The 25668-nt window shown below is 44.6% G+C and overlaps 2 protein-coding genes across 2 annotated transcripts; both read left to right on the top strand.

The window, feature by feature from the left end:
* The first annotated feature begins 3726 nt into the window (after positions 1-3726).
* On the top strand, positions 3727-8967 carry JCHAIN (joining chain of multimeric IgA and IgM). The gene is made up of 4 exons (XM_005429051.2): positions 3727-3820; positions 6252-6387; positions 7574-7654; positions 7867-8967. Exons 1-4 carry the CDS (start codon positions 3757-3759, stop codon positions 8066-8068), a joined length of 483 nt encoding a protein of 160 aa, XP_005429108.1. The 5' UTR covers positions 3727-3756; the 3' UTR covers positions 8069-8967.
* A 3579-nt stretch (positions 8968-12546) lies between these two features.
* SDAD1 (SDA1 domain containing 1) lies at positions 12547-25083 on the top strand. The gene is made up of 22 exons (XM_005429050.2): positions 12547-12676; positions 12767-12871; positions 13026-13124; positions 13234-13344; positions 13866-13937; positions 14027-14127; positions 14398-14455; positions 15309-15383; positions 15751-15852; positions 16080-16149; positions 16548-16651; positions 17308-17365; positions 17896-17954; positions 18281-18357; positions 18660-18757; positions 19160-19236; positions 19585-19717; positions 20612-20709; positions 21148-21344; positions 21843-21927; positions 22316-22477; positions 23976-25083. The coding sequence occupies exons 1-22, from the start codon at positions 12587-12589 to the stop codon at positions 24024-24026; spliced, it is 2082 nt and encodes a 693-aa protein (XP_005429107.1). The 5' UTR covers positions 12547-12586; the 3' UTR covers positions 24027-25083.
* Positions 25084-25668: the final 585 nt, after the last annotated feature.

The raw sequence follows: 25668 nt of genomic DNA, 5'->3' as shown, positions 1-25668 counted from the left end.
GCAATGATGCCACGTGGGGGGGGGGGGGGGGGAAAGAGCCCTTTGTTTCCTCCTCAGGGTTTTTTCTTCCTCTACAAGTCCATCCAGTACAGCTGCTGTCTGTGCGGTCATCTTACGGCAAGGAAAAAAACAGATGGAGAACACACCTTACACCTGTGTCCTTGTAACCAAAACTTGGTACTCAGTTCCCTAAGACCCGATCAAACTCTGAGAGAAGCGGAAGTATTTGCAAACCTCCCCGGACACCTCCGAGGTTTGGACATGACCTCTCCCGTCACCGAATCGCACTTCTACTTCAAGCTACACAGCTCGGCAGCTGCTGCTTGATCGCCTCTGCACTGCTTGAATCTATCCCATTATGCCAAGAGATCCTTGCGTCCCAGAAACAGAGTAATTCTGATTTTTCAACACCTGGGGATCCCTCCCTAAGAGAGCTTCTAATGCAGTCTGTACTTGCTCACCTCTGCATTGTCATCCTGTGTTTTTGTGTCTGTCAGCCACAGCAGAGCACCAGCCCAGCCTCCCACCCTTCCCAAGGGAAAATGACATTAATACTGAGCCACAGGGAAGCAATCTGCTTTTATAAGCTGCAGGGAGCCCTGCCATAAGAACAGAGTAATGAGACAGAGGAATTAGTGTAGCCCAAGCTGAGAAACCCAGAGCCTGATAAATCAGGCATGCACACCTCCCAGCCAGAGAAGTTCTGCGTACAAGTATGGGTGAAAAAAAAAGAAAAAAGCAGGGGCTTTTTTCTCACCACAGAACAGGTGCAGGTGTATTTATAAATGATCCTGCCCACCTTTTTGTAGAAAAAAACCTGGTCAGACAGATATTCAAATTAGCTGAAACAGAGTGGGGAGCTTTACTCACCTTTTGGTGATTAATTTGGATCCTGATCCATCTGTTGGAAAACAGGTCTCAGTTTTATCTTTCTGACACACTCAGCCTCTTCACATGGTCACCTCTGGATCAAAACTTTCTTGCACAAACACAGCTTTTGCCTCAGACCGCTTTTCCAAATCTGTCCCTGCCAGTTTTCAGCCATCACCTGCCTGGATACAGGCCTGTAGAAGAAAGAGCAACGAGAGTAACTTAGGTCTGGAGACACAGCATTCTCTACATTTGTTGGCTAAACCTTGATGGAAATCTTCACTTGATACTTGGAAATGTGCAGCCAGATCCTGCCAGGCTAAAATTCCAGGTAACTTTTGCAGCTGTGACTTAGAGAAACCCAGGCCTTGCTCATGTGCCTGACCTTGAGAGTTTCCATCTTAAGTGTCCTAATTTTTTTCAAGTCTGCCCTTTTAAAAATCAGCCTACTAACTTCCACTTGGACTGTCTCGGATTTAAATGGAACTGACATGTCCCCCAACACAAAGTTAATTTCCAAGAGCAGGAAACAATCCGTGTCTACTCAAACCTTTGCCAGGACTTAGTGAAAACATGATTCCCTTCTGGTGAAGCTGGAGATGATCTCCAGCATGAGTTAGTTGATCCAGTCAACCAGGAGGTGCTCAAGCCAAACCAGTTTGCTGTAGGCAGCGTGGGATCACTGCTACCAAGACAACAATCAGGGACTGCTGCTGGTCTGTTTATGCACCATTCAGTTGGTTTCCAAGTGAGAAAGGAGGAGCAAACAGAAGCCCAGGGCAGACTGCTTGTGGATGGTGTGTTATGTGGAGAGAGAGGCCCTGAGCCTTGGTGCTGTCCAACTCCCCCAGTACAGCAACAACAGTTTCACCCCATTTGACTCAGGCACCTGCCCAGCTTCTTACCTGGAAAATCCTAGTTCAGCACATCCAAGGGCACCTGGAAACACAGGACACGTGAACAGAGACTGAAACCACAGGGCTGGTTCCAAATTCTTTTCCAATTCTCAATTATTCCACCTCTAGCCTCTGTCCTGCAGGGAGGTTGGGAGTCCAGCTCCCCATGCAGCCCATTGCCAAACACCTGCTCACCCAGATAAAATTCCAGAAGGCTTCCAGTAAAATAGGGGTAATCCATGCAAATAACAGTTTAGAACATAAGCCTTACTCTCAAGATCTAGCTAGAAATCCCCAGAGACATGCAGGTGGCTGAAGGGGCTGAAAATAGCTCTCTAGTCATCATATCCAGACCAAGGGGCTGTACACACAGGTGTACATTTAGCAACCGAAATCCAGATATGCTGAGCGCCAGCAGGCAGGGAAAACCACCAAAGTTAACAGAAGAACACAGAATTCTGCTCAGTCTCTGCCTTGACATTTGAAAATACTCTCCTTGCATGTTCCCAGTGCCATATTTTTGTTATTGCAGCTAGGCAAACAGATCAGCACCAGCCTCCCTTGCATGTTGTTTTTCTGGTGCTGGCACCCTCCCTTCTTGTATAATCCTAGCAGAATTCTTACAAAAAAGAGTGACCAAAACAAACAGTACTTCAGACAGACATCCCTACCAGAACTGGTGAGCTAGGTTTATTTAAAAATGGAGCACAGGGAATATCTTGCCCGTCTCAGAGAGAGGGCTGCATAAAACTGTTAGCAATGCTTTCTGGGATGGGGAAAGGAAACAACCCCACATGTTTTCTCTGCTACAGACAGATTCCTAGGGCAAACACAAGGTTTGTAAAGAACTGTGGAAGAGCCCAATGCCCTGCTAGGGGTTGGCTGTGACCCTTCTTCCCCCGCTCCCCAAGTCCCACGCTCCCCTTGCACATGAGCACTGCTGATGTAACCTGAAAGCTCATTGCATCATGCAGCTGCAGGGTGAGGGGTTTGTGCTTGGGGAAAAAGCTCAGGGCACACAACCAGGGACTTGGAATAGTTCTGGCCTTAGGGACCCAGCCAGAAGGGTCTGGAAAAAGGGAGACATCCTGCAAGGTGACAGGAGCTAGGATGCTTGGCAGCATTGCCAGAAGAGCTCAGCCTCTTGAAAAAGCCTGGCAAGAACAACCAGGCCCTTGCTAAGCTTGGGTTTCCCTTAAAAAGTGTTTTTTTCTGTACAAGACATATGCAAATGCTACAGAGACAGCTCTGGCCATTATAGGCTACATTTGCTCTTCAGAAGTTACACAAATGATCCCAAATCTGGGACCACAAAAAAAAAAAAAAAAAAAATCCCAGCCCCTCTCCAGTACCAGCCTCCTTCATGAAAAGTCTGCATGCCCAATACTCCAGGGTTTTCCTGGCACCTGACTCAGGACCACTTGTAAACCACAAATCCCATGGAGTCCCTTGTTCATTCACAAGAAGACGAACTCCTCAATGCAGTGGGCAGAGCTGCAGTAGCTGTACCTCTTTCAGCCCTGCCCTGTCACCTTTCCTGCTTTGACTGCAGGCTCTCTGGGGGCAGGTCCAGCCCTTAATTCAGGTTTGCACACAGCTGGTCTAAACACAACTTTGATTTTGAAGCCTGAAGTGTTTTTTTTAATAGAACTCAAGGGATTTTTAAGTCCAATGTCTCAAAATTAGGAACCAGAGCTGTGACCCTTGGACTTTCTTACCTTCCACTAGCCCTGATGGCAAGATGTCATTGTATTCAGCAGCTCTGTTGCCTGATGGTGAAAAACAGAAAAAAGCACAATAAAAGTGCAACCCCATGCACCCTTCCCCTCTGAAAGCTAGAGGTCTTGGTGCATTAACACACCTGCTTTCAGTCCCCAGCCACATTTTCCAGTGTTGGCCAGGCTGTTTATTTTAGGAAACCCATTTGCACACGCCCTTATAGGCAGAGTCAGGCTCTCCCCTGCCATTCTTCAAAAGAAGGGAGTGCAAGATGAAGAGCACTTGGTCGCTGTGTGTTGCCTTGGCTGTCTCCTTGGGGATCATCCTTGTGGCAGGTAGGTGAACAATGAAAAAATGGAAAACTGGGATTAAGACATCAATGGCAGGTTTTGTGTCATTTACCCTGAGTTATTCTAACAGTCAGGAGTCAAATCTCAAAGCCCACTCAAGCAGCTGTGCTTCAGTGGTGCTTGGACTCCTCAGGGTGTTTCTGCATCAGAGCAGTGGGATTTTAATTGCTGCCTGGAGGATAACTTGATGACTAGCTCCAAATTTAAGACTTGATAATGAGGCATTTTTCTCTCAGGTTCCTGAAGCAATAAACTGCAAATGTGCATGCCTGTTTTTCTGCAGTCCTAGGGAGCTTAGCTGCTACATCTAAAGGCTTCCAAAATCTTCCTGGTAATCCTGCCATACAGCTACAGCCAACTTATTCTGATTAAACTGTAGCTTATCGTGTGACTCCACTGAATTTCTTGGAAACTCTTGATTTCAACTGAGCTCAGCCTGTCCTCCCAGCACACTGCTCAGTGTGGCTCTCAGGTCTCTGGAGAGTGTGAATCCATCATGCTGCACATGGTGGATCTGGCCTGCAGGATGGAGTCAGTGCTCAGGGATAACCATCCCAACACAGCACAGACAGCTGCATCCCTGCATTTCCTGCAGCTTTTGCAAGAGGGCATCTTGCTGCTTACCCCAGGCAGTTCTGTTGGGCTTCACAATGTATCAAAGGACAGAGCAATAGCGGATGCTGAGACATTTTGTCCAAAACACAGTCACAGAGGTATTGAGGAGGGAGGGAACAGCTCAGTGCAGTAACTCAGGCATCAGGAAATCCAACCTGAGGACATTTAGAACAGCATTAGCAAATCTTGTATTTAAATACCTTCTCCCCAAGAGACTTCACTGGGTGACACATGGAGATACTGCAGGTAAAATCACTTTTTTTTAGCATTGTAATCTTAAATGAAAAATTGATGGAGCACCAGTAACTTTAACAGTGAAGACAAGAGCATAACACAAGGAATTAAATCAGGGCAGTATTTTTAGAGCAGTCAGCAAAACCTGCATATGCATAAGATTGTGCTAATGTAATTTTAGAACTAAAGCCTGCTCTGAGAGGTTTTGGGACAACCCAAAAGCCAATAGGATCTGACTTGAACATTGGCTTTGGATGAAGGGTTGGGAAAGAACTGCACACGATGTTAAGTGGAATGCAGCACAGACAGCAGAGGAAGAGCTGTGGGATGGACAAAAAGCCAGAGACTTCCCTTGAGCCAAAAGAGAGGCCAAGACAAGGAGCCAAGGACTAGGGAGACTTTTCTGGGAGGCCTCTGCATCAGAAGAAAGATGTGGAATGATGAGTTGGCAGAAAAGAAGCTTGGAGAACAAGCTAGGAAAGTGATTTCCTTCCCAAGCTAGGAAGTCCATAGAGAATCATATCCAGCAGGTCTACTGCTGCCCAAGGCCACAGAGGCAGCACTTGTAACCAGCAGGTCAACTCTAGGGTCACTGAGGCATCATTTTACACAGTATTGGAACCTTTTTCACAGTTAGGGGGCCTGTAACCATCTCAAAAACCCTGGAATGGAAACAGATGAGACCAGGATATTACAGGGGAAGGAAGGAAGGAAGGACCGAGGATTTTAAGTCCAAGTAACTCCAAAATCCTTTATAGACATGATTAACCCAGGTTTTTTCAGCCTGTTTCTTCTTTCTCCCTGATTAAACCAAGAGACAAGCAGAGCAGGCAAGAACTGAGATCCATTTGAGTCCAAAACAAACTGTCCCCATATGACAAAAAATCACTGGGTCTGGTACTTCCAAGGAGGCTGAAGGTGCTGTAGCAAGAATGATGCAACATCAGGAACATCCCAAAAGCCTCTGAGTGACACCTGGCATGTTTCAGCCTGCTTTGACTGAGTTTCATATCGAGTAGCATGCTAGAAGCAGCAGTTTGGAGGGGTAAATCAGGACTGGAGTTTTCCCTGCAAACCACAAGTATCATCAGGGCCACCTGCCCTTCCCTGCCATGTCAGAGGGCTGCCTTCTTTCTGGGTCCTTCTGCTTTCTGGCAGCTGTTCCCCCAGGAACCTGAAGGACAGGATACCACACAAGAAAAACTGACACATCTGCCACATTGGCAAGGTCGGGGTCATTTGTTAAGAGATCAGATCCAAAGTGGGGTTTGGACTGCTCAAGCAGTTCTGGTGCATGACAGAGGAATCACATAACCAATTCCTAGTAAAGGAGCACTTCAGTCACCAGTCCCACCACCCGTACACACAGCAGCACACTGAGCTGAGCAGGAAGACAGCTGAACACATCTTTGCTAAGAGAATCACTTGTACCTGCTGCAACCTCAACTTAAACCAATCCAGGTGCTGTAGTGGTGCATTGCTGGCATTTTCATCCCTTGCCTATCTTCTAGAGCAGCTTTCAAGAATTTTGCTATTGATTCTGGGATTGCCTATCCTGTGCTTGCAGGTTATCCAGTGGGTCCCAGCGATGAGGAGTATGTGCTGGTCAATAATAAGTGTCAGTGCGTAACAGTGACCTCAAAGTTTGTCCCCTCCCAAGAAAATCCTCAGGAAGAAGTCCTGGAGAGAAACATCCGCATCATGTAAGTGGCAGCCAGGTATTTCACAGAGATGGTGAGCAGGAGATGCAGTGTTATACCAGTTTTCTTTGCATTGTTTCTGATGTCCCAGCACTGGTGAAGTGAACAGCTTTGCATGTGGGCTGCTTTCTGTGGTATCCCGAGTATTTCACTTTGCTAGGTGCTTTTCTGCCTCACATGAACATCTCTGGTGTTTGTCCCTTCAGATACAAAAAACATCTCCATGTTTTAGGCAGACCAGTAGTAACTTCACAAAATAGGCTGGGGAAGTAGATAATGACCTGTCAAAAGCTGATCTAACCTGAAACCAGATTGGGCCCATGACACTGGATTTACTTTCTGACCTGACACAAAGCCTGGGAAAATAGTTAATGCCTAAACTGATCAACTATCAGTTAATGCCTAAACTGTCCCCCATGAGACAGAGCTCAGTTCAAGAGCAGGACTTTGTCCTGTCCTCTCCTATAGTACTTCCAAAGCAACCCCAAGCAGGAAGAATGATGCATCTGACTCCACGGTATCAGAAGGCTAAATAATTACTTTATTATACTATAACTATTTTACACTGCATTACACTAACAAAAACTATACTAAACTCAAGAACTCATGACTGTCTGCTGACCAGTCTACACAGCTTGGACCTGATAGGCTAATTAACATAAACAATGCCCACCAGAATCCAATCAAGCAATCACCTTCAGGTAAATCATCTTCCAACACATTCCACATGTTCAAAAACACAGGAGGAGCAAATGAGACAAGAATTGTTTTGGTCATTCATTTCTCTGCCTCTCTCTGTTCAGAGGGCATGTGAATACCATACTCTCCACACACAAACCTAATAGAAATGTGTGTATCTCTGGGAAACAGCTGCAGGAAGGCTGTAGAGCTCACAACAGGAGAACCACTAATTAAACATCCCTGTCCATCAGCCTCAAGCATCTGCTAGCTCAGAGTATAACAAAAATTAACCCTCTCAGCCCTGTCACCTGCAAGTAGCACTTACTATCAATTGCTGCAGTCCTGTTGGGGAGGGTTGTTGCCTTTGAGGGTGCAGAGGACCAAGATTTGGAGAAGGGTCAGAATGTAAATAACCTGAAGAAGATGAAAGTTTAGATTTGCTCAGAAGAGAGCAGACTCTGTTTAAAAAGCAGTTTTACTGCGAGTGACTCTCTCCCCCCCTTTGCAGACTCCCCCTGAAGGCTCGGGAGAACATCTCAGACCCCTTGTCCCCACTCAGGACCACTTTTGTCTACCGCCTGAGTGAACTGTAAGTAGTTTTATTTCCTAACTTCACTTGCCAAGACTTAACCCTCAGCAGCTGTAAAAGATGTCAGAGGGCCAGATGTTCCCCTGGAACACCTACAAAGGGCACAGCACTCTCCTGGCTCTACATGCAGATGAGCAAGAAAGATTGGGGGTTCAGCAGGGGCATCTTTTCGCCTAACTCCTCACACTTGTTCCATTTTCCATCTCTTCCAGCTGCAAAAATTGTGAACCCATAGAAATTGATCTGGGTGGGGCCATCCTCCAGGCCCAGCAGGGCAACTCCTGTGAAGAACCTCAGACATGCTACACCTACGACAGGAATGAGTGCTACAGCTCCCCTGTGCCCCTGCTGTACCACGGGGAGGTGATGCAGGTGCCAGCAGCTCTGACCCCAGACTCCTGTTTTGCCCAGTAGCTCGGCCCTCTGCTGTGCCAGAGCCTCAGAGCACCCCTGTTCCTATCCCAAATGTATGTAGAGCACCACAGCACCTGGATGGCAGAACCCCAAATGCTGGCCCCTGCAGTAACCCAACTTGTCTCTTCCCATTTCCAACCTCAGCCTTGTGCCATCTCCCAAGAGCAGCTCCTGGCTTTCAGTCTCCCTGGCATGTATCTGCAATGCCATGCTGTGTCTCACACCACACAGACCAGGCCCCCAGCAGATATAAGGCATTCCCCTGAAGTCAAGGGAACTACACCGATTTACAGCTCTGGGGAAGCTGTCCTTTTCAGGCTCCTGCATGCCTCTCCCAGACATCAGCAGGAGTGTCTGTGCCCTTCCCTCGCTGAGCAATCTGAAGCGACCTTCACGCAAGGCCTTTGATGACATTAGCAGCATTTATGCCCTTAGAAAAGAGTTGTAAAACCATAGTTGAGAGAAAAGATGAGGGACCCTTCTAGCACTTGCACATCTGCAAGCTTCCAGTTCTCCCAGATTCAGAGAAGATCAAAAGATGCAGCTACCCTGAAGTGTTTTGCAAAGTTGCCAAGCCCTCAGCTGTGCCAGGAATACTCAACTCTTCTGGGAGATGTTGGGCATTTCACTTTCCCCACTGCTTTACTGTTACTGCTGCCTTCTTCCACCCCGGTTCCTGGTTCAAGTGGTGAAGGAAAAAAAATTAAGTAGGCTCAAATTTCTTTACTTGTTCCTCATCTTGCATTTAAAACCTCAAAAAATTCTACAAATGCAACACAAATTGCTAGAACAGGACCCTCATTCAGGGTTCAGAATTGGAGTGATGAAACAGCAAAACCTTATCCCCACAACTGTAGGTTTTTTAGTCAAACATTCAATAAACTTTTTTCTGCAATCAAGCTGTGTGTTGTATTCAGTTCAATAAGAAGGCATAAAAGGAAGCCAAACCTATAATCATATTCTTTTCTCTTTCACAATTAATCAAACTCTCCCTAAATAACTGTTTATATTTACAGGCAAAGTCTCCCAAAATACCAGAATAGAAATATTTCCATGCACTTGCAGAACTTCTGACAGATTGAGGCTGAACTGGTTTATCATTTTAGGATCAGATCTGCATCACTGAGCTGCTTTGATTCCCAATCAGTGCGGGATCTGAGTCTCAAAATCCAAACATCACCTAAATTAACTCTTGAAAGTGCAATCCACAGATCAGAAGTTTTCATCACCCCTGAATAGAGTACTTTTAAGACACATAATCGGGAGATATTCATTCATGTGCAAGGTGTCTGTCCTAAAGAAATAAAATCATGTGGGGCCAAATTTTGAAGAGCAAAGATACAAAAAAGGATTGACACAAATTATTCTGATGTTATAGCGCAGTTATGAAAAACAAACTTGCAAAAACACCATTTCCCCCTTTCCTTCCTGCAAAAATAAGCCAATTCAAAGAAACACCAGGAGCAAAGGGCCTCTTGGCAGCCTAAGTATCGCAGCGGGTTATATGTATAACCCACCAAAATATATCTCAAAGACATTTTCATTTTCAAAACCATTCCCCAGTCTCAGAATGCTGTGACGTTACAAGCTATTAGATCCAGCTGTGAAGTAACACCTCAGAGAAAGAAATTAAAGGTCTTTTCCATGCCACCTCTTTACTCCTCATAAGACATGAAAAGACATGAAAAGGTTTTCATTCAAAACTATTATTTTGGGGGTACTCAAGCAACGTTTTGGAAACCAGTCTGTCATTTCAAACAAACCTCTGCTATTCAGTTACTACTATACACATGCTGGGTTCGACCTTTGAATAATGATGTGCAACAATTCCTCCCCTCAGAGAAAGAAACATTTGTGCTGCAGGCAAAGGGATGCCACAGCAAGCAAAGGTGAGGCTGAAAAGCCTCTGGTTCCACAAAAATACCTCACACCAGCACCATCACACCATCAGCTGGACTGTTCTTCTCCCCCTGGAGCTGCAAGTGACTGTGCGTTTCTCAAGCCATTACAGGAACATCGCCCTGTTCCCTTGAACAGAACAGCACAGCTCCCATGTCTCAAATCTGCAAATAATTTATGAGTCATGACCCAGAAATAAAGATTTCTGTTGGACTTAGAGATTTGATTTTTTAAATTTTGGGGTTTTTTTTAAGGAAAAGAGAATTGACCCTGTTCTCAATTACAGAATTACAAATATTAACTCCAGGAAGACAAACTCCCCACAGCCATTAAGGGCTAGGAACTGACATGGAGCTTAAATGAAATGCTGGCAATCAAACACATTAAACATATTCAAATAAAGCCTCCCAAACATTGTAAAAATTCCAGCTGTACAGCTCTTAATGGGATAAAAAGCTGGGGCTGATTACAACAAGAGCAAAAGAGAGCCAAGAGCTGCCCATCTCCAAATTCCCAGGCTAGCATCACATGCAATTCTACCCCATCCATGAACTGCACAGGCCCAACTACTGTTTGACTGATTGACAAAAAATAGAAACACAGAGCAGAGAAACACCTTAGTGCCCTAATAGCAACTTCAGTAACACCTTGCCCTTTTTTTCACTCGCTAATAGAGCCTAATTTACCTTAAGAACAAATCCCATTCTTTCAAGTTTGAGTGTGTTGGTTCTCTGTTTTACTTCTTTTAGAGCATGCTTAACCCATGTATCAACTGGGCAACAAAAGGAAAACCTTCTGATACACTCCCACAGAAAAAGTCCCTACAAAAGGCAGTAACTCCATACTGGAAAACAATTAGTAATGAAAATCAGCCCAATCAGTGTGCAGGAGATAACAGGCTTGGGGTATAAATGCTCACACCAGGGCCCCCATTTTTTCACTTAGGAGCAATAAAGGTGGTGGTGAGTTAATGTTTGGTGTATTTGTTTAATATAAATTGTTTGTTTGCTATTGGGATTTTTAAGATGCTGGTTAGAAGCCAAATTAATTATGAAGTCTAGTTTTATAAATTGGTTTTATATAAGAATTGGATGTTAATGTTTATAGGTATTTGAGTTTTGTGGCTTCCTAAGTAAAAAACTTTGATAAAAAGCCCATAAAATTGGGGGGTTTTTTTCATTAAAAGCACTATAGAGAATAATCTCTTATATGCTGTTTGTTTAATAACACATCTTTTAATATTAAATGAGTCAAAATTGTTTAGGAAGATGATTTTTATTTGTGCTCTTTGTATGTCATGAGACTGAGTTAGTTTGTTTGTCTAACCTTGTTAATTGCCTTCATAGAAATCCAAGCAATAGCCTTGCTCCTGTAGGGATAATGAGTATTTATGGTTTTGCTTTGCAGTGTGGATAAGGCTATTTTGCTCCCTGCCTTTCTTAAGTAGTCTAGCTGTTCCTCACTTTAACTGCGCATGTGTTGTAGTCAGTCAGTGACCTAACTGTGTTGGAGCAGTGGAGTGTGAAGCTGAGCTCGTTTTCTGCTCTTTAGGTGGAATTAAGCCTGTGTAGTGGTGTTTTGATTTTGCAAAACTTGGAGCTGTGGGTGCTGAAATAGGGATGGCCCATGGAGGTTATAGGCTCAAGTGGGTTCCTTGGCTAGGTCATTTAAGGGCTGTGCCCGAGGGCTCAGTAAAGTAAAGCTGCCTTAAAGTGGAGGTTAAAGCAAATGAACCAAATGAATAGCTGGCAATGTAAATGCATCAAATGTTCACTCTTTTGGTGATGGAAGGCTTGCTGTTGTTTTATGCCTGTGGTAACTGGGTTTTCTCTTACATTTGCAGTAATTTTGCTCCCCAAGTGATGCTAAACTTTCTTTTTGTGGGCTGTGTAGGTATGTTGAAGGGGATGTGCTTTACTTGCTTTAGAAGGTACAGGAAAGCACAAACTTACCTGAGCTGGTCCATAGTAGCAGGTATCTGCTTACATGGCTGCAGCTGGCTCTGAGATTCTGGCCAACAAGGTGAAAAGCTTGCTAGTGAGAGAAGTAGTGGAGACTTAAATGGGCAGTTGTGTCAATGGCTTTGTACTGTACCACATTTATGCCTTAATGCTACTCTGGTAGATGTTGTCTGGCTGAACCTAAGAGCATTTATGGTACAAGGTTTATTTACTACTGTTTGCTAAGTAAACTGTATCGAGGAATGACAATTATTCTACAGTGTAAATAAGTAAGTGTCTAAAGAATGTATAAGCTATGCAAATGAAGAGGTCTGTTTTCTATTCTCTTGATCAAAAGCTAAACTTAAAAAAGACTAAACACGGATTAACCCTTTCTCCTCAATGAGAATTACCTTCTAATGCTGCTTCTTTAGTGACCATTTGACGTGTACTGAGAAGCGTTTTACCTCCAAGTAGCTGAGAGGGGAGGAGAACCAGCGCTGTGCTGGAGCGGTAAGGCCGGGATGCTGCGGCTAACTGCCCGGGGAGGCTGCGGCGGGGGCAGCTGCGGTCCGGGCCGGGCCCCGCTCCGTGGTTAACCCCTCAGGGCTGCCCAGGCTCCGGCCCGAGGGAAGCGGGGCCGTCGTGTGCTGCGCTCCCGGTGCCGGTGCCCGCAGCCATGTCGGGCCGCCAGGGCAACAAACTGCCCAGCAACCTGCCCCAGCTGCAGAACCTCATCAAGCGCGACCCCACCTCCTACACCGAGGAGGTGCGGACCGGGGAATGGCTGGGGCGGGCTGCGGGGCGGGCACGGGGTACGGGTGGGTGTTGCTCAGCTGCCCCTGTTCTGTGTGTGCAGTTCCTGCAGCAGTACCACCACTACCAGTCCCATGTGGAGATCTTCACCTTCCAGCCGGACAAGCCCAGTAAGGAGCTGGCCGAGCTGCTGATGTTCCTGGCGCAGGTGAGTCCCGGGCCCCAGCCCCGCAGTAGGGGCTGTGGCAGCCTGTGCTTAGTGAAATACAAACAATTAAATTTACAGCTTGCGTGCCCTTTGCCAGCCCTGTGAGGGAAGCACAGGTGTGCTGTAGAGCCTTCTCTTGCCCTGTCCCTTGCAGGTTGCCCACTGCTACCCCGAGCACATGGCCAGCTTCCCGCAGCAGCTGAAGGAGTTGCTCTCCTACCACCACACGGTCCTGGACCCCGACCTGCGCATGGTGAGACCGCCTTGGGCTCACCCTGCCCTTGGTGTGAGCTGAGAGCTTGGTGTTTGCTTGTCAAGGAAGATAAGCTGGAGAGGGATGTGAAATTTGGCTTCTCTTGCAGACCTTCTGTAAGGCTCTGATCCTGTTGAGAAACAAGAATCTAATAAATCCCACGAGTTTGCTGGAGCTCTTCTTTCAACTGCTGCGGTGCCATGATAAACTGCTACGGAAGGTAAGGTGTGCTGACAAAAACCTGCATCTCCAGTGGGTTTTGACCAACTTGTGGAGTAATGGCAGAATAGGCAGTTCTTCTCTGCTTGGTTGGGAAAGTAAAGTTTAAAATAGCTCAGCTGTTGGAGCAGTCAGTGCTGGAGGCAAGGTCCAGCTCTGGGTTGGACTAATAACTGAGTTTTGCTGCTGTAAACACATTGCTGTTGCAGGTTGTAGGCTCATCCTGTTTGAGATTGAGCAGTTTGGTTGTGTCTGCAGGTGAAAAACTTGGCTGTCAGAACAGGCTTAAATGAGGCAGGGGCAGGATGTGAAGCAGTATTTGATGCTGTTCATTGTCCTGCCTTGCTGTACTGTGAGTTCAGTATGATTTTGAAATCCACAAGTCTCCACAGGATGCCTTCCTGTTCTTTTTCCTGCTGTAAGCCAGTGATGTTCTCAGAGGTGATCAGCTGGATTGTGTCAGTGCTTGGGCAGAGGGTGTGTGTTCCTGTGTGTTAGTCCCTGTCATCTCTCCACTTGCAGACCTTATACACTCACATTGTAACAGACATCAAGAATGTCAACGCCAAACACAAGAATAATAAAGTGAACACGGTAGGTGCTTTCGCTTTCCTGTGTACTTTGAACTGAGCTGCTGCTGTTGTAGAAGAGCTCTAAAGACATGTTTTCAACTTGTTCTGTAGGCACTGCAGAACTTCATGTACACCATGTTGAGAGACAGCAATCCCACTGCTGCCAAGATATCTCTGGATGTGATGATAGAGCTTTACAGAAGGAATATTTGGTGGGTCTGGCAGGCTTGTGTCCATTTGCCACTTACTGTGGGGCACACGGGCGTCCTTTGTGGCACCTAGTACAAAACAATGCAGGGGACAGTGACTTAAATAGATTTCCTATTTGTACGCCAGTGGAGTTGTAACTTGTACCAAAGAATTTAGCTGAGAAGAAATAATGTCTTGTGTGAAATGAGTTACTTAAATATTTGCTGAGAACTAATTTTCTCAGAAGATAAAATTGCCAGACTTGAAATAAGATATGGCTTGTTTTTTTCCAGGAATGATGCCAAAACAGTCAATGTCATCACAACTGCCTGCTTTTCCAAAGTGACCAAGGTGAGGACAGAAATCACTGATACACTGGATGTTACCTTGCCTACCTTCTTCATGTGAATGTAACTTAATATGCTGTTATAGCAAACAAACTTCATTGATCTGTCTGTTGCTTGTTTAATTTTCAAAATAACCTGCATGAGAGGAGGTGGAGCTTGGCAGCTTATCTCGTAACAAGTGTAGCCTGGTGCAGGGAGTGTGGATGTTCTTTTCACTGCTCTTCAGTACAGACTATCAGGATCACCTCCTTAATATCAGCACTGTGAGCCTATGGTTAACTGAGGAGAGCAGCTGGCCTGACTGAATATTGGGCCTTCTGCATTGCCTCTGGAGGCTTTAAAAACTTGTCCTATTGTTGAAGACAAGTTTTTTACCCTGTGAAGGTCCAAAAGTGGTTCCATTCAATAACAGTCAGCCAACCAAAACTAAAAACCTAACCAGCAAAATTATCTGAATTAATGCAGGCTGAGACCTCTGAGCATCACCTTGGCTCTTGCCTGTGTAGGGCCTCCTGACAGTGTTGACACAGAGCAACTATATTGAAATGATTTTGCAGGATGATAAAAAGACAATTGGCAGCTTTGAATTTGGCCTTGTGGCAACTCAGGTGCTCTTTGGTTCTGATTGCCTCTGAGCAATGATGGGCAGCTAAAGTTGTCTGGGTTTGTAAGACACTTGTGGCTCTCAGGCTGTAACTTGGTTTATTTTCTGATCCATAGTTTATTTTCTGATCTTTATTTTCAGATCTATGCCTATTAAAAACAACTGGTTAAGTCTTTGCATGGCTTAAGGTGTGGGTGTTGGGTGGCTGTAAATTCTGTCAGCTTGTCCCACATGATCTCATTTTACTTTTCAGGTGTTAGTTGCTGGTTTGAAGTTCTTCCTTGGGAAAGATGAGGATGAGAAACAGGGCAGCGAGTCGGAGTCTGAGGTGGGTGTTGCGACCAAATATTTCCCTTCTCTGATTTTCAGACCTGTTATTGGTTCTGTCATCTTGGTGACTCTGGCTTTGCCAATCTGTCTGCCTTGCTGCTACTCACTGTCCTGTCTAGCTGTCACCAGATGTTTCTGTGCTTGACAAACAATTTCAGTGTCTGACATCTGGCCCCAGGATGTCTTTGCTCTCTGTTAAGAGAAACACTAAACTCTTTTCTTTTTAGATGCTGGTACCTATGTGTTCTGAAGCTTAGTAAGGGGGATAGTTTTCAGAGTGTGTGGTACTGAAAAATATTGGCAGTTTGTTTCTGTGCTTGCCATTTGGAGCCTGGGTCACCTGAGTGTTGTGTTCCTTCCCCAAGGATGATGGCCCCACGGCCAGGGATCTGATGATGCGCTATGCCACCAACAAGAAAACCACCAAGCGCAAGAAGAAACTGGAGAAGGCCATGAAGGTCCTCAAGGTGAGGAGTGCGCTGACTTGCCATCACCTTGGATTAATCCTTTTTGTACAGAAGTCCTGTTGTTGCCTTGCTTGTTTAGCTGCAGATGGCAAATAGTGCTTGTGGTTGAAAATAGGGATAGTTTTTAAAATCATCTTGAAGAGGCAGCAATCTTTTGATAGCAACCTTGAAACTTTAGGACTTTACTCACAAAAAGAGAAATGTATTTTACTCTTGTTTCCATGCAGAAGCAGAAAAAGAAGAGCAAGCCAGAGGTGTTCAACTTCTCTGCCATTCACTTGATTCATGATCCCCAAGGTGAGTGTACGGTGAATTCTCTTAGTGCAGTTTGGTTAATCTAACAGCACTTGATTTGGTGGTCGTCTGTTCTAGTGAGCCTCTGGGGATCTCATGTTCTCAGATCAACCCAAAATGCATCTAAACATTCAGTTTTCAGTGCTGACCCAGTGCTTATGGTGTTGGGTAACATCTGCTGGTTCTCTCTGCTGAACCTGTGCACAGCAGGCCTTTTAGGCATATGAGAAGGGAAATAACCTATTGGAATAAGTGCTTTGGTCACCTTGAATTTCTTCTGTGAAAGGGCACTGGACCTTGAAAATAAGAATAAATCAAACTGCCTCTTGTGACTGTAATCCCATTTGATTTCTGTGTTGTGCTCATTCAGTCTTCTGCAAAACAATTTTTGCCTCTTCCAGACTTTGCTGAGAAACTGCTGAAGCAGCTGGAGAACTGCAAGGAGCGATTTGAAGTGAAGATGATGCTCATGGACCTAATATCCAGGCTTGTTGGAATACATGAGGTATGTACTTGGATAATTTTAGGGTGGTCTGTTCGTAGCCAGCCTGGTGTGGTTGTGGGCATGTTCTGACCTTGTGCCTCTGGAAAATAAGCTTTAATTTTTCTCTATGTCTGAAAGTGTGTAGGGATGGTCTGGGAGTTGCCGGGAGGCATAATGCAATGGCAGTGGTACAGACCTTGTGGGACTAAGTAAGCACTCCTAGAAAAAGCTATTGGTCTGGAATAGAGGAGCTGAACCTAAAGAATAGAGGAGAACTTGTTGCTTCAAGACCTTCCTGGGAAGCTGCTCATGCAGATCACAGAGTTTTCAGGTGGTGCTGAACAAGAAGGAAACTGCACTTGGAGGATTTTATGTGGACTACCCAGTAATAAATTATTAGCACTGAATTAAGTGAAGTGTAATCCAGTGCAAGTTGGGCATTTAAGGATTCAAATGATAAGGGCTAGGTGCAAAGGGACTGCAGCTGGATTTACCTTGGTGCAGTTCATTTCCTTGTCCCACAAATATGAAACTCAACATAGGACACAACATTTTGCTCTAAAATCTGAGGCATTTGGGGAGCACACTAGAATGAGATGGTTTTACCATGTATCAGCTTATGAAGGTGATCTCAAGTTCTAAGACAAGAAGATAATATGTTGCAATTTGCTTTGCAGCTGTTTCTTTTTAATTTCTACCCCTTTGTTCAGAGGTTCCTCCAGCCCCATCAGAGGGGTAAGTAGCTACTCCAGGTACTGCTGATCCCTCATGTCTCATGTACAGGCATTTGATAGAAGTGGCAGTGGAAGTGGACAGGTAGCAGTGGTTTGGTGGAAAGCAGGAGTAGACCAGTGTGGACAAAGGAAGTACAAGTCCCTGACTGCCAGAAGTGCCAAGTGCTTTGGACTTCTGTGGAGGCTGTGTGCACTCAGGGCTCCTTACCTGAGGATTTGAACAAAGGAATAAAAGCAATCTGAGTCCCTAATCCTGACCAGCTGAGCTAAGCATGGTTGCCTTATGCTGCTCCCTTTTACTGGGGTTTGACTGCAGTTCTGGAGCATTTCCTTTTGCTTCAGCTGGCTGTTGTGGAGGCCTCAGGAGTTCCTAATGCTTGGTGGGAGAGGACAAACAACTGTCCCAAACAAGTCCAGGCTGAATGGTTTTGAGCCTGACCGAGCAGCTTGTTGAGTTTTAAAGGATGTGTTTATTGGCTGGAGCAAGCTGCAGCAATATGTTTTGGTATCTTCTTCCTCCTTTTCTTCCAGAAGTGACAAAGATTCTTCTGTTTGCTGCACAGGCTTCACATCAGCTGGTACCACCTGAGGTCAGTGTTCTCCCTGTGATGGATATTAAATGGGCAGCATAGAAATGCAACTGAGTGTGTGTGGGGGGAGGGGGAAGGGGAATTGGTCAGATTGGTTGGAAAAGCTTACAGTAATTACAGCAATTTTTGCAAGTTCTAAGGCATTGTTTCATAAAGGGAGGAAAAATAGTTGATTTTCTGCAAGAAAATTTTAGAAAATACTTGTGTTTAGAAAATACTTGTGGGCTGTACTGACATGTCCTGATGTCTTTCTATGAAAAAGGATGTGTCTGTTCATAACATCGAAGTGTGGTTTGATTAAATATGTGGAGTTTTTTTATTTTCAGATTATCCAGTCAGTGTTGATGACCATTGCCAACAACTTTGTCACAGACAAGAATTCTGGGGAGGTCATGACTGTAGGGTGGGTACAGAATTGTATGAGTCATGTCAAACTCCAGATGTGATAAAATACATGTTATTTTTTAAACCACTTGCTGCTTATTCCTGTTACCTGTGCTATGCTTTCAAGAAGCTGCTTGAGTTAAAAGTATATTAGCTTCAATGTTCTGTTTTTTTTCTGGGAGTGTTTGATGGTTTTCTCCTCTTACACTGTATGTTGTATAAATGCTGTATAAGGTTGTTCAAGTTTCAGGTAATTAATTCTGTAAGTGGCACTTTCTCCTAACTGGTGTTGAGAAAATAACTGATTTTCCCTATTTTTAGGATCAACGCAATAAAAGAAATCACTGCAAGATGTCCCTTAGCCATGACTGAGGATCTGCTCCAAGACCTTGTTCAGTACAAGACGCATAAAAATAAAAGTAAATATTGCATGGATACCGCTTTAAACTAATTTGGTTTTTTTCTGTGTTACGTGATCTTCAGTTACAGCCTTCATGGAAGTGCTGTCCTAATTGTTTTTTATGGGCTGAGACCACTTTGAGTGTTTGGGTTACATCTCTCTGTTTGGAGTGTGTAGCCATGGGAGACAAAACAGTCAAGGGCAGAGGAACTAAATGACAAAAATAAAGCAAGAGAAGGGATTGTTAAGAAGAGTTAGCCCGGCGGAAGTGTTGTGTTCTATACCAGAGAAATCAGAGGGAACCATAAGCTCAGAGAAAATGTGAGTCAGTTGTAAAATCTCCACACAGCTGGAGATTTGTGTGGGCTTTTGGTTTGCTCAGAGGTCTGTTTTTTTCCTGACTCTCTCATTTCCTGGGCAGATGTGATGATGTCCGCAAGAACTCTGATACACCTGTTCCGCTCTCTGAATCCAGAGATGCTGCAGAAGAAGTTCAGGGTAAGTGTTTCATGTGTTTTGCACTCACTAAAAACTGATGTGCTCAAAAATGATGAGAATTGGTCTCAGTATCCTCTTGACAAGGTGGAGTCAAGTCTGTGTTGTTCCTCTGCCTGCTGCCTTTGGACATGGTGTGCTATCCACCTAACATTAATCTAACTCATGGTTAGGTTATGCTCCTCAAGTTGAGCTCTTTTCTGAGACACATTCAACTTGAGTTATTAAACTCTGCCACATGGAGTAAGGGAAGGTCTTTGGAGCCACACCTTCCTATTCTTCCAGGTATTTTCATGGATTGGTGGATATTACAATAGCAGCCTGCTCAATGTGTGTTTTGTTAATATACAGGGTAAGCCTACTGAGGCCTCAGTGGAAGCCAGGATTCATGAATATGGAGAACTGGATGCCAAAGACTACATTCCAGGAGCAGAAGTACTGGAGGTGGAGGATCAAAAGGAAAAGGGAGGAACCCAAGAGGAAGGTTGGCCTTTTTTCTTTAAAAATTCTGGTTTGGGCATCACTGTCACTAAGATTTTATGTGGACATGGAACCTGGTGTTTGTGCATTTCATTTCCTGCTGTGCTTTGTCTTGCACATGTCTGTCCTTGGGTAAGTGCAGTTTGTCAGTGGGCTTTGGTACTGTGTTGCTTTTTATGATACACACTGAGATGGGAAGCAGAGGGACAGACAGTACAGCTGTGAACTTTGTGTTCAGCTTCTCCGAAATAAAACCTTCTGAATATTGTGGAGCACCAGAACAGTAGTTGGATATTATATTTGGTTTATTGAGTTCAGTTCCTGTGTAAATGCTTTACACACCCTGGAACCCGTGCCTGAGTTGGAAAAGAGATGGAAGAGTCTTTAAAGCAAGGCGGAGTTTGGTGAATGAAGTCTGAGTGCCTTGAAGATGCTGCAGGGGCTGGAGGAATGTAGGCTGTGTAGTGATCACTGTAACACTGGGCTTGGCTGCTGCAGCTGCTAACTTCGGCACTACAGCAGCACGGCAGTGAAGAGCCACGCTTTGACTGTCTGAACTAAGCCAGCTATAAACCACAGTACTTCTCTTGTTGGGTTGGTTTAGGTGGCTGGGAGTGGGGAACACTATTGCTTATGAAGTAATCAGTCTGTTAACTCCTGTGGTGCTTCAGGCTGTCCCAAATGCACCTTGTTTTCAGGATCTTGCCCTAGAGATGACAACTCAGCTTTGCAGAGCATAGTATGAATTCTGTCCCAGGACAAACTGAAGTTAGGAGATAAGTGAAATAAATGAAAGGCAATGAGAGCAGGCTGATAATTGATGGCAGCATCAATTATTGCCAATCGGGGTAGTGAAGATGAATTTGTGTTAACAGCTCTGTATTTGTTCTGTGAGCAGATGGCTGGGAAAGTGCTAGCCTGAGTGAGGAGGAGGACAATGATGATGGAGAATGGATCGATGTGCATCACTCCTCAGATGAGGAGCAGCAACAAGTAGTGAGTTCCAATTCTCTTCTATGCCAAGTGCATATGAGTCTTGTTAATCACAGAGCAGATCCTCTTGTCTCTTCACCCTCATGTAGCTGCTCTTAAATATCTATCCAGGCCTTCAGAGCAAGCTGTCCTGAAGCAGTGAGGCTGAAGTGCTGTTCAGCAGTGCTGCTGAAGTATACATGCTGTTAGGGTGGGAGGGGAGAAGGAGGAATTGTATCTCAGGGCCCAATGCCTTCAGAGTTGTGATAATCAGCTGAGAGCTTGTACTCCCAAAATCTGGATGTTGGATATGAGACAAGGAAAAATCCTGACATGTGGTTGTAGCATTTCCCAACAATACTGCCATTGCATGCTGCGTATTTGGGAGGCAAGGATCATGGATTGTGGCACAGGAGTGGGGTGCAAAGCTCTGATTCTTTTGTACCATTTTCTTTTCCAAAGGCAGAAAAAGTGAAAAGCATGCCCATAGAGGAACGAAAAGCCAAAGCTGCAGCAGTCAGTACAAGCAGGCTGCTAACTCAGGAAGACTTCAAGAAAATACGTCTCGCCCAGCTTTCCAAAGAACTTAATTCTGCGCCTGGCAAAGCTGCAAAGCGGAAATATATTGAAATAGATGATGAAGAGGAGGAGGAGGGCAGGTAGGATATGGGCTGTTGAGTGCTTTTTCTTACTTATCCTCTCCTGATGCAGCTGTTCATTGCAGCAGGGCACAGAGCTCTGCTGCTGATCAGTGTTCCCTGGTAACAGCCAGAGCCTAGAGTGGATCCTGGGCTGGGGGTTGGCTTACACCTGGGAAAAGCATCATGAGGACCTTATGGAAGGTCTGAGACTGTTTGTTTGACTTGTTCAGGCCTAGAGGTGTGAGAGGGGGTGTTTTGTAGCAGTAGCTGCCTGGTTATAGCTCCAGTGTTTCTTAAACCTGATGAAAAAAGTAGGACTTGAAAAATAAGTGGGTGACTTTTGTAATGGATATCCCAAGCATGAGGAGCATCCTGAAGGGAACAAGAAATGTTTGTGTCTAAATTGATGGTGAGACAGCGGCCTAGGATGGGTGAGAGACAAAGGGTGAAGGGGGCATCTTGTTTTCCTTGCCAGCTGAAGCTTTGTGTGGTGACATTTATTGGATTTGTGTGTAGGGGGGAGTTGCTTTCACTCAGAGATATTGAACATCTGCATAAGAAGCCCAAGTCAGACAAGGAGACCAGATTGGCAACTGCAAAGGTGAGGTACTGGTGTGTCCTGTATCCTGTCCTTCTGGGTTTGGGTTTGTCTTCTGCAGGAGGAAATGCTGAGGCTGCATATCGAAGGTACGTGCCAAGCTGCCATGTGGGTTTTGAGAGGTAATTTGTTTGGTTCTTTGCTGTTGCATCTTGGCTGTGACAAATACGGTGTCCTGCTGGTCACATGTGACCACGAAAATGCAAACAGACACAATTTTTACTGTGACTTAAGAAATACAGCCAGTATGGGAGAAGCCACGTATGAACACAGTCATGCTGAACCCAGATTTGTTGTTATTGCCATAGAACCTGTTACCATCAGGCAGGTGATGTTGATAGTAGATGAAGGAAAATGACCCCTCGTTACTCTATCGCACTGTCTATTCTAGGCTGGAAAAACAGACAGAAAAGAATTTGTGAAAAAGAAAACCAAAATTAACCCATTTGCCAGCTCTTCCAATAAAGAAAAGCAGAAGAACAAGAACTTCATGATGATGAGGTACAGCCATAGCGTCCGGACCAAGAACAAGCGTTCCTTTAGGGAGAAACAGGTAATGTTTCATGTTGGAGATGGATGGGGCAGTGTGAGCAGTGATTTGTGGTACAGGTGTGGTGCTGCCTACTCTCTGGCCTGAGGTGCTGCTGCTGTAACTCAGAGAAAACCTGTGGCTTGGCTTGCCCCAGTCCTGCCCCAGAGGAAGAGCTGCTTTGCAGATTGCGGTTCATTCTCTATAGTCTGACCTATCACAGACTCATCTGTCCTGGCGTAGAGGTCATCTAATAGCTTGTCACAAATATTCCTGAGGAATAGATGCAAATGCTGTTCAGTTAAACAGTAGTTTGACACTAATGCTACTCTCAGTGGTGAAGCCCCTGCCAGTCTAGGGTTTTACAAGGTGTTATTTATTCAACTCCTCCAAATGCATTCAAGAAACTTGTTCAATAATCCAGTGGTCCAGTTGTTTTCTCTTCCCAGATGGTGTTTTGTGCAAGTGTTTACATGCAGCTTGAACTTAGAGTTATTTCCAGGATCATACACTTTATCCAAATGATATTTGTCTGCAATTTCTTGCCTTAGGAAGGGCAAGGCAGAAACTATTATTAGACTCAGTAGAGAATATCTGAAGCTTTTCTGTTGATCATGTAGTCTAGTACTAGTACATGTCCTCTGTACATGTTTATTTGGCATCATTCTGCCTCACCTCTATTCAGGCTGACAACATTGAAAGCAGCTCTCAAAGCATACACAATAGGCTGCAAATGAACAATCCAGGCACTTAAAAAACCTGCTGTTTACAGTTATACTTGGCTCAGTTATTCTAAAAAAACATCTTGAAGCATTTTGTCCTTACTGATGTTTTAAATTCAAATGTAATGCCTAAACAGCACTTATTCATACTTTTTTCCCTGTGAAAGTTAGGCTGCAGTACCAGTCTGTTAACCATGAGTGTTTTGAGTGGGTGGGAGGATCTTATTTGTATGGTGCTGCATTCTGCTGTGCTTTTTGGTGGTAAGATAAAATGGCCTGCTTGCTATAGTCCAGAGCTAGCTCCTTTACTAGGAGCTACTACTGCATCACAGTACTACTGTGTTTTAAGTACTACATGTTTTAAGCTACTACTTAAAACTAGTTTTATGTACAGTAAGATCTCTTTAGAGTGATAATGGCACTTGTAAAAATTTCTCCTTCCCCCCTGAAAAGCAATTTTGTAATACTTCTTCATGAAGCACCAATTTTACTTACCTCTCAGCTGAACTGTAACTTTCTAGATATCTTCTGTTTGAAGTGAGTCAGAGTAGTTTGTTCTAAGCTTCATTGTGTAGGATTTGGTCATGCCTAGCTCTTTAATTGTACTGTGGAGTTTAGGTACATAACCCCAGTGTTTCTGCCACTCTAATTGTTAGCATTTGCATTGCTCCCTGTTTGAGCTGATGAGCTCCTAGTGTTTTTCTCAGAGGTTAAAGAAATTGAAATGAGTTCTGATGTGGTAATGTTGCTTTCTCAGTTATGCTCCTTACCTGAATATTCCCCTCTTGTTTTGTGGTTAGCTGGCTCTTAGAGATGCACTTCTGAAAAAGAGAAAACAGCTGCTAAAATAAATGCTGGAGAGAGCTTCATCACCCTTGGAGAAGTTGCCCTGGAGATGCTGATTTGCACCCACCATCACTGCTGGGGGAAAGGAGGACTGTGGTGCCTTATGGATTTAGCTCTGATCTGTTTGGAAATGCAAATGGAACTCCTGCAAGCTGGTGGATGCTGCATCAATAGGACACAGGCCTTAATCCTTGGAGGATTTTAATTTGGTTTTAAAGTGTTCTAGGGAAGAAGGCAGTTATATTTTTATTTCATGTAATTTACTTACAGTGGGTTTTATATGTGTAAGTATTAAAATACACAACAGTAAGGTAAAAATTCTACCTGAGGCAATTATTGACTAAGCAACAGAACAAAAAAATATTCTGGTCAGTCTATAAAGCATGTGGATATAGTGTCTGTGCCTGTCTTAGGGGAGTGCCTGTACAGATGGAGTGAGCTGTGGTCTGAGTAGCTGGCTTTGACCAATTTAATAATACCAAATTCAACTGTGATGCAGGTAAAATTAATTCAAGCGTTGTGGGGAAGAACAGTTCATTATGGCTTACTAAGAAAAAAAAATACAAGTAGTGTATTGGGAGATAGGGTTTTTTGTTGCCATTTAAATACAAAAAAAAATCACATACCAGAGAAAAAAGGGAATGTTTTCCTATTGTGGTGTGCCTTCTGGTGGGACTTGCCAGTGACTCTTGGCAAGTACATGCAAAAATCACATCGGTGTCTAGATTCTTTGTCTAAGGTTTAACTTGTGCTTTAACCTTGACCTCTGCTGGGACCATTAATGGATTCTTTGTACCTTCCCCAGCCACCTGTTCTAATGGAGTTGATCAAGTATTTATAACTAGAGGGAGTTATTTATACCACCCTTTTTCCAAGTCTGTTAGAGATGGATTTCTTTGTGGTGCAGAAACAGGTGCCACAGGCACAGTACAATGGCAATGCATTTGGTGGGGTGCGTTTTTCCTGTCTTTTTAGGGAGCCAGATTCATGTTGTTATCCCATGTAGGAATTCACTTAACTTACGTATTGGTTTAATATGTATTTGTAATACCTTTAATTGTTTTTTGTATGGATTTGGTTTTGTCACACTGCTCCCTAGAGCAAAAAACCTTAGAGAGGCTTAAGGGAGAGAAGGACAGAGTAGGGTGGGGTTTTTTGTTTTTGTTTTTTTTTACAGCTCTGTTTTATTCCAATGCTCAGCAGGGAGCTCAGTGAGGTCTCAGGTGGAGGAGCACCTGTAGCTGGGAGCCAGAGTGCTGTTGGGATGGAGTGTGGAGCAGGGGCTGGAGCCAAAGGTAGGGGGAGGAGAAGGCAAGTACAATCAGTACACCACAGTTGTACTGCTAGGGGCATTTTTTCTGCAGTTTGTTTTCTTGTGCATGTGTCCAGAAACTAATACCCTCTGACACTGAAAGAGGGTGGTCATTTTTTGCCCCCGCGGTAGAGGACCATGGTCTAGTCTCCTCTCTTCCTGTTTCCTTCTTGTTTACAGCTTTGCTGTGTCAGCCAGCATGCTGACAGCTCTGCCAAGCGTGGGTTTGTCCTCTCTGCCCTCGGTGTGGAAACGACACTGTTGGACTGGCTTTGATCAATGTGGCCCAGCAGCAGCAGCAGCAGGGCCGGGTCAATGCACAGGTTACCCTGTAC

The sequence above is a fragment of the Geospiza fortis genome, unplaced genomic scaffold (assembly GCF_000277835.1).
Source record: "Geospiza fortis unplaced genomic scaffold, GeoFor_1.0 scaffold909, whole genome shotgun sequence".
NCBI lineage: Eukaryota > Metazoa > Chordata > Aves > Passeriformes > Thraupidae > Geospiza > Geospiza fortis.
The sequence above is the reverse complement of the archived record's forward strand: the minus strand, read 5'-3'. Positions and strand labels throughout refer to the sequence as shown.

Bases quoted from the DNA above. Each gene is read 5' to 3' on its own strand.
- JCHAIN (XM_005429051.2), top strand. From the start codon at position 3,757: ATGAAGAGCACTTGGTCGCTGTGTGTTGCCTTGGCTGTCTCCTTGGGG. The intron at 3,821-6,251 runs GTAGGTGAACAA...CTGTGCTTGCAG, and splicing joins GGGGATCATCCTTGTGGCAG to GTTATCCAGTGGGTCCCAGC. The intron at 6,388-7,573 runs GTAAGTGGCAGC...CCCCCTTTGCAG, and splicing joins GAGAGAAACATCCGCATCAT to ACTCCCCCTGAAGGCTCGGG.
- SDAD1 (XM_005429050.2), top strand. From the start codon at position 12,587: ATGTCGGGCCGCCAGGGCAACAAACTGCCCAGCAACCTGCCCCAGCTG. The intron at 16,150-16,547 runs GTGAGTGTACGG...TGCCTCTTCCAG, and splicing joins CTTGATTCATGATCCCCAAG to ACTTTGCTGAGAAACTGCTG. The intron at 19,237-19,584 runs GTAAGTGTTTCA...GTTAATATACAG, and splicing joins TGCTGCAGAAGAAGTTCAGG to GGTAAGCCTACTGAGGCCTC.